At 38.9% G+C, this 8393-nt stretch overlaps 1 protein-coding gene across 3 annotated transcripts in view; it reads right to left on the bottom strand.

Moving 5' to 3' along the window:
- Window positions 1–2859: 2859 nt before the first annotated feature.
- The window catches only part of LOC116849103 (protein tipE), a 7349-nt gene continuing 1815 nt past the window's right edge, over window positions 2860–8393 (bottom strand). Inside the window, exons 3-4 of one of the 3 annotated variants that reach the window (XM_032825911.1) lie at window positions 7992–8159; window positions 2860–7648 (exon numbers count right to left, since the gene is read on the bottom strand). In XM_032825911.1, the coding sequence (XP_032681802.1) occupies window positions 7396–7648; window positions 7992–8159 (421 nt within the window). In that variant the 3' untranslated portion in view covers window positions 2860–7395. Of the gene's footprint in view, window positions 7649–7985; window positions 8160–8393 lie in introns of all 3 variants that reach the window. The other 2 variants (XM_032825912.1, XM_032825913.1) reach the window with 2 other exon arrangements.

Genomic DNA, 8393 nt, shown 5'->3' with positions numbered 1-8393 from the left:
ACCAACCCCTACGACTGTTTGAAAACAAGCCTGCCTGCCAGTCGGCTGTGCGACTCGCGAGTCCTCCCGCACGGAGTTTGCGCCGTGGTGTGTACGCGCTCTCTTCATGGGGGTGGGATTCCCTTTCATGGTGAAATGCCGGAGCGAAACGTCGACCCGCGGGTTTATGGGCATTTCCAGCCCGTCGCGGACCGAGGGTGTATCACGAAACTTCTGAAATATGAATGTATACGGCTTGTACGCCGAAATTCGTGATTTCTATTCCGGGCCCGTGTATCTCTGTATTGTTATTCTTCTTTTTCTATTCATAACACCAGAATGCCTGAAACAGTTATTCTGACTTACTCGTAATTCTGACACTTTAAAGTTCTCTCTGTTTTCGGTTGATCGTATCAGTGATGACTTCTGAATATATTAAAAATATAATAAAAATATAGACATACATAAAGACACATATAAACACATATATTATAAACTTATATATTATAATCACTTATATGTTATAAACAAATTACAATTTTTAATCATGTTTTCAAATTTGCAATTTTCTACAATAAGATCCGTCATAGTTATTTATTTATTTAACTTATATATACAAACACACACATACATACACACAAGCTGTTCTAGAATTAAGGTAAACATAAGAGTGCCATACGGTTTTGCGATATTTGAAACATTAATTAAAGAAGATTAGTGAATGATCACGCACGATATGGTATATAAGTTGTAATGGTGCCGTCTGCCTTATATTGTTGTATACTTATACATCAGGTCAATAAGAAAGTCCTATACCATTTTGCAAATGACCACATAAATTTTTAGATATTAATTAAAGAAGATTTATGTATTATCGCGTACAATTTTCTTTCAGTAATAATTAAAAATCTACTTGCTTCTTTGCAAAATGATAAAGGATTTTTTGTTTATCCTTGACCTAATATACAAGCACAACGTCATCACATCGCCACCACAACTCATCTACCATATCGCGCGCGTGATCATTCACCAATTTTCTTTAATTAATATCTCAAGTATTGGGAATATCGTAAAACGGTATAGGACCCTTGTTTATCTAATCCATTCTACGTTCCCACAAAAAAGGGGAGAGTCTGGGACACTCTGTATAAATTAAAGTATACAGCAAAAAATTTCAATAAATTAATTTCTTAATTAAATTATATTTGTCTAGTTTAAATTATATGTCTTTTTTTACAATGTTTTTTATAAAGTTGGACTGTACTGAAATGGTACTATATAAATTATTATAGAAATAGTAAATTTAACGATCTGATATATATATGATATATATAATATAAGACATTCTCAGCAATTACAATAATTTTATAGTAAAAAATCGCACGTACATAATATTTTGAAATCAATATATAATATATTTTGACTTTTTATATATTACGAAAATATTGTAATTACATAAGTGTTTTTTTATATCGTATATATTATATCAAAATTCTGTGTAAAATTATAGAAATTTTGTTGTAATTTTCACAATAATATTGCATAAACAGACTGGTAAATGAACACAAAATAAAATATATTTAGGATTAAAAAACTAAAATTTCAGATAATAATTTGTATAGTGTCTTTTTATAACACCGACAATCAAATAAAATGTCAAATGGCCCTCTTGGGAATCCGAAGTAAATCACAAAATAATTAATCGATCTCCTCCGTTACTCTTTCAGTGTGTCCTGCTTCAAAAAGAATAAAAAGATATTTTCCAGAAAAAACAGAAATGGCTACAAGAAAAGCTTAAAGGAATCAAAGTGATTTCATTGAACATTCTAGTGTTAACACTCAAACATCGAAGATCGAGTAAGAAAAGAGCCGATTTACTTTTTCATATGAGTAGTATACTTTCAGAAATCTTGCAGATAATACATATGGTTGTACTCGGTGTTATTTCCTATAAATCTTGTCATCTCCTTGTTACAATTCTCAAAAGTAGCTTGGCATTCTGCTGAATAATTTTCTCCGAAATATCTTTGGGTGTGTTGGATGCCGCAGCACAATTTAACCACTGAATCTGCATGTAATGAAATTCACGGGTATCGTTTCTCGCGATTGCGCCATACGCTCGCTTCTATTCCGTTGAAGTTACATAAGTTTCTGCCTTCGATGTGAGAGGAAACTATTATTCACATTTGTCGCCACCGACAGCTTGATGCTCATTATTCTATTCCAGCTGTTATCCAGCCATTATTTTCCACGATGTTCAGAGTAGATGTAACAATTTTCAAATCGAATCGTTCCGTTATTATTGTAATTGCCACGATGAAAATGTCGGACGACATGGCACGCGTGGGCGAGACTTTACGTTGTGAAAAGAGCGTGAAAGCATTCATCACATACATTATAAATTATAGATGCGATACTCCATGGAAGACAAAGTCAGTCGGGCCGTTTTATCGATTTAGATTCATCCCCTCGATATCAGTCCGGTAGGGTGGAGTATTAGTCCTGTTGCATTAACATTTTCCGCGACCTTCGCCGCAAAAGGTCAAATGTCTTTGTTCAGTACTATGTAGAGTTCGTACAATAGACGCGCGAATAGTCGCCACGTGACGCCGCGATTGCGATTCCGCAGTATACGCTTCGAGACTACTGCTTGTTTCAATTTCTTCAACAATATTCAAAATATGACCGCTTCCTCGTGAGATGCAGAGCGAAGTCGAACATAAACTGTTGATACACACATATAGCGCGCACACTGAACGTGTTTGCGCGTATTTCGAGCTTAAGCAAATTAGTTATTCACAAAAATAATTTGTTATGCAAAACCAATCAAGAAGAAGACGTGTTGGGGGAATGAAACGGGAGAAATGATATCGACAGTGCTGTTATATATAACAGAAAACGTATTTTTATATATTTCAGACGAAATCGTACAATCTCTCTTTTATTTACAATAATCTGTCTGTGCCGCGGAGCGCGCGAGCGCTGTTTATATATATAATATGTATATATATATATATATATATATTTATATTATGTACAATATTTAATGAGATTGAGAGTATGTACGAAGCGGTTGGGCGAAGTTACGCCCGTCGGTGAGGTTGAAAACTTTCGAGTAGAGAGAAAGGAAGCGTCTCGAAGAGTACGTTGTTCATTTATATTGTTAATCGTAAATTTTACATATAAGTAAAGAGACGAGAAAGAGAGACAGAGAGAGAGAGAGAGAGAGAGAGAGAGAGAGAGAGATAGATAGAGATAGATAGAGATAGAGAGAGAGAGAGAGAGAGGGAAATGATATCAGCATGATAAACGCCCGGCTGAAGTAAGTGCAAATGCTATTACAATAATAGCCAAATATCATTGCGAAATAGTGTACAATATGTAAAGTTAATTATCGAGTAATGTCTATTCATCGAGTCGAGTAGAACGACATGGACGAGCTAACGGCCGAAGGCGGCCGTCGTTGCTTTCCGATCGAATGTACTACGTAAACTACCTCGTGTGTGGAAAGAACAAGAGTTGGCGATATTTCCCGATTTACTAGCGATTCGTGCTGGATTTAAAGTCGATTTAAACTCGATGAAAACTGCTTTGAATTGTTTACTGTCTACGCCACCCGTGTACGGTACAAACTATCGGAGCTAGAATTTGTTCGCCTATCTAATGAAGGATCTCAAGCAGGTATTCGCGAGCCTTCTTATCGTCTCGTGATCAGAATCCAAAATCGACTCAAGCTTTTCGTAAAACACGGTGGTGTCCTTCAGTATATCTTCAACTCGCTCTTTTCGTCACACATTTCACAAAGGCAGAAGACGAGAAGCGGTCGTCTTCTCTGCTTGAGATCCCCGTTCTCTATAATATTTATGTATAAACATCTCTCTCTCACGACCAAATGCTCTAATAATGCTGCCTACGACGACTGCGACCGGCTTGGTCGAGCTAACGAATTCAATTGGCACCTAAAACCGATGGGAAACGGATATTGTGCCGTGCGAGTTATCGCTTCTGGATTGTCCGCGTTCGGAGCTCTCCCCCGGTGTGTGCCTTGCTCGAGATGCTCGACTTCTCCATGCTACGTCTTTATGCTAATCGCGTATCACACGAGATCTAATTCTAACCGGTTGCTGGAGAAGTTCCGCCCCCTCGCGGTGCTCTCGCGACGCGAGAAAAGCGCGTTAAGCGTACGCGCGTGCGCGCGCGCGCACACACACGTGAGTTTGATTGGCGCCGTCAATTTCGTCGATTGTGAGCGTCTTGAGCAAAAGTTCTCGCGAAGAAGATGCGTGAGAAGGAGGCAGCAGCAGTATCTCGGTTTATAATTCGTCGCGAGTCTCAAACTGACGTTTGTCCATGTTTATGGGATTTCTAATTTTGATTTTTCCTTCTCTTGGGTTTTTCTTTTTTTTTTTAACATCGCATCAACATGCGTCGTGATATCATCGGATTGTGTGATTTATCTGTCGCCGCGTCAATTTAGACTGAATTGCCAGGTCGACTAGAGAGATGAAATCGATGGACATCTGCGCGATTCATAGACGATCGCGACGAGATCGGTCGTAGTTCAACGAAAATTAGTCTAGCAAGCTTCGAGTGGGGAATGAGTGCCAAAACGTAGGGTCCCATTGGAAGCCTCGCGGGAACGTTTCCAATGTTCAAGGACACCTAGAGTAAGGCCGAGTAAGGATTCACAACCATACTAGATGTAGAGGGTTACGACATGGTTTCCATACGCTTCGAAACAAACGTTATCGAGAGCACTTCCGTTCAACAGTCGCGCTTTCCGAGTGATCAAAGAATGCGGCGAACTAAGACACCGACAAGCTAAAACGAAATGATTTGTTCACAGTTTCGCAGCAGTTTCTTAGTTCGCTGAATGTCCAAATGATTGAATGCGCAATCGAACGTTATTCGGTGAATCTTCCGCGCGCTAGAAAACGCGCTTCAGACGTTCAATGGCGTCGTTTACAATTAATTAAGTTTTTTATGTATAGCACGTGTATTAATTTATTTAGGTTCTCTTTGGCGTTTCTGACGGAATAGATATTATTGCTGAGCGATTTGCGCGAGTGTACGAGTTTTAGTGGACGACGTCGTTTCGTAGCTTACGGAACGCAGTTCGCGCGTCCCCGTAAAGAATTAACTTAAGAGTATCTTTATCACTAAGGCTATAAACTATGCGCACAATGCGTGCCAGCGTTCTCGTGCGTTTCATGTTTTAATATATAGTAGTATCATATTTTAATATATAGTGTTTTAATATATATATTCATAAATTTATATATATATATATATATATATATATATATATATATGTATATGTATATATATATACATATATATACGCATTATATATATATATATATATATATTATATATAATATATATTATATATAATATATATATATATATATATATATATATTTATTCAAACAGCACAGATCTCCACAGGATATCCTCTCTCTAAAGACGTTCTGAGAACGTCCCTACGTCCTGAGAATATCAACAGGATGTCCTCTAGAGATCTAGTGTTGTCTGGATATACAGGGTGAGTTAGTTCATTTCAAATATTTCCACTCTTTTAAACAATTTAGGAAAACAGTGCCTACAAAAATTTATAGTTTCAAAGAAGACAATAATTTTTTTTTCGTGAAGGATATTTATAGATTTCAAGATCACCTTAAATTATTTTAACGGAATCATGATATTATATTTTCTAACATAAATCAATTCCTCGGAAATCTAAGGAATCTAAAAAATTGATTTATGTTAGAAAAACCGTATAATTACGTTAAAATAATTTTACTTAAAATAGAATAAACTTTACTATAAAGTGACCTTCAAATCTCCTACATACTTCCATTCACAAGAAATTAATTGTCATTACGTTACGTATCCTTCGAAATCATAAGCACTTTTGTTGGTGCTATTTTCTTATAGTCTGAAATACCGAAGATATTTGAGATGAACTTTCTATCAGACTCATCCTATATATTTACATATTTTATATTTATATTCTCTGTATAATTAGAATCTCTCTCTCCACGACGTGACTCGCGTCCGCGTACAAAATTCGTAACAACTCTTATATATCGATTTCGATAGAATTACGATCGGTAATATTCACAGGCTTAACTTACTGCCTAGCCTTAACTTACGTTTCTTGGTGCGGAAGCGAATTTCGATAGCGAACCACGTCACACTCGCTTCACTTCTTCCTTCACCGGTAACATTTGCACCGAAGCGAAGTTTCGCAAATCTTCGTTGGAACTACTATTTACGCATTTGTGACAGAAGAGATTGGCAAATTTTGAACGAAAATGTGTCTCACACTGTGATTTTTACAAAAATGCCTATCCGATTTTCGAGGACTAGAAACTATATCATGATAGATCGTAGTTTGATCTACTTGAAAGAATGGCAGTAACAAAAAGGCGCCGATGTTACTGATTCCAATCAAGAGTTCAAGAGAGACAGGTGAGACAGGTGAGGAGAAATTCTGACAACCGCAAATGCGCTTTCTAGTGCAGCGAGTAACATGGTTAGCCCGACACGAGTCCGCATTTGGAATCCATCTTTTTGTTTGGAGCTCGACGGGGTGAAGAAATTCACGCGACCCGCGTCGAGCTGCAGGATTCCCGCGAAAGCTCGCACTGCTTCCATCGACACTTCGCATTTCGACATTGATCGTCGAAGGGGCAGCTTTACGTGACTTAAGTCGTAAATTCGCGGCCGTGTAACTTAGTCTAAACCTGATGCTGCTCTGTAAAACCTAATCTGTGCCGTTTGAAAACTATCATCCAGCTTAAATTATCACTTAGTAGGAAGGCGCGCCTTTTTTATCACGGCTCAGCCCGAAACACACACAGAAGCCCATTGTTACCGTCGTATCTTGACCTCTCCGAGTCCATTACCGTAATGGTTTCTCTATTTCGCAGATGTAGCACGTTTCCGCGATGACACCGTCGCGTGTTTTGAACCACACCCTTCTTGAAACTCGCATGGAATACTGATAGATAATTGAAAAGTCCGAGCTCTCATCTTCACGGCCCACTTTACATCGTAAATTTAAGGTGTGCTCATCGCAAAGATCTCGCGCGAGCGATTCTCCCGACGTTCGCTGATTCTTCACTTCGTCATTTAAGATCCGAGATTATCTTTACTTTGATTGAGTGCGTATAATTAATGTTGGTGCAATGGAATGTCGAGAAAAAGAGAGACAAAGAGAGAGAGAAAGAGAAACGTCTTTCATGTCATCGACCTAAAACCTAGGCGCACATTTCATTTATTGAAAGCACGATTCAGAGCAGATTGAGAAGACAAAAAGAAGTCGGAGATAGCGTCAAGCATAATCCCAAGTGAGTGAACCGGTAAGAAGCGGCAATAAGAAGACTTTACTCTGCTCTTCGTGAATTTCCTTTAAGAAGCGCTAATGCTCGATCGCTTAAATTTATAAGGTAAAGTACGCTGGAGCCATTCGGAGATCATTTTTCTGGCATCACTCCCGCGCAGGGGGGTGTGCCCTTGGTAGCAGTCAGTATTCCTCTTCGTCTTCCTCGAACTCGTCCTCTGCCAAGATGCTGCAAGAACGGAAAGCCACGAAATCACGGAAACAGAAAGAGACGTAGAGGTGACGTGATGTACGGAGGAATTACTTTGACAACTGAGGATCCTACGAAAATAAAAAGAAAACTCGCCTAAGTGTGCTGAAAATAAAAGAAAGAAAATTACGTAATGTGCGACTTAAAGAAACATCCAAGTGACGGGCTCGACGCAACAAAACCATTTCACACGGAGGAGATTTCGCAGTCCCGGTTAGAGAAAACGAGGAAAATGAAAAGCAACGCACGTTTATTTCGCTCTCGGAGACGTGCTCAGTTTTCCCGTTAATTCCCGTTCATTTATAATATTCGATTGTTGTCGTTTCGCGGTCGCCGAGAGAACGACTTCAAAGTAATTCCGTGCGATTTTCAGTTTCTGCTAGCCGCGCATGGGCACTGCATACATACACTTACTCTTCCTTTCTAGCATACTTGTCGATGAGATTGCGACCTGGACCGCCGCAGGTCCTGCCCACGGGCGGACAATACCAATAGCATAGCACGCCGACCGTCACGGCGAACACCACGATAGGCACGATCAAGGCCAACACCAAGTGCCTGAGATTCTGATCCCACGAGTATCTGCGGACAGAAGATAGCGGACTATGCTCTGTGCTAACCGTAGTTCGACATTCACGGAAACCCGTTTGAATTCAGATCTCGACCAATACACTGAGAAGAACAAAATAGTTGATCTCCCATACAGTACAGAGGTTTCAAAAAGCTTTCAGAAAGATTTCATAAGCATTGAAATCTTTGAATTAAAATTATACTTAGAATTATAGTTATTTCTTGTAGCCCCCCCCCCCCCCCCCC

Source organism: Odontomachus brunneus, unplaced genomic scaffold (assembly GCF_010583005.1).
Source record: "Odontomachus brunneus isolate Ranch 3 - 2012 unplaced genomic scaffold, Obru_v1 Obru_scaffold_106, whole genome shotgun sequence".
Taxonomy (NCBI): Eukaryota; Metazoa; Arthropoda; class Insecta; order Hymenoptera; family Formicidae; genus Odontomachus; species Odontomachus brunneus.
Note: the sequence above shows the minus strand (reverse complement) of the source record. Positions and strands in the feature narration are given on the sequence as shown.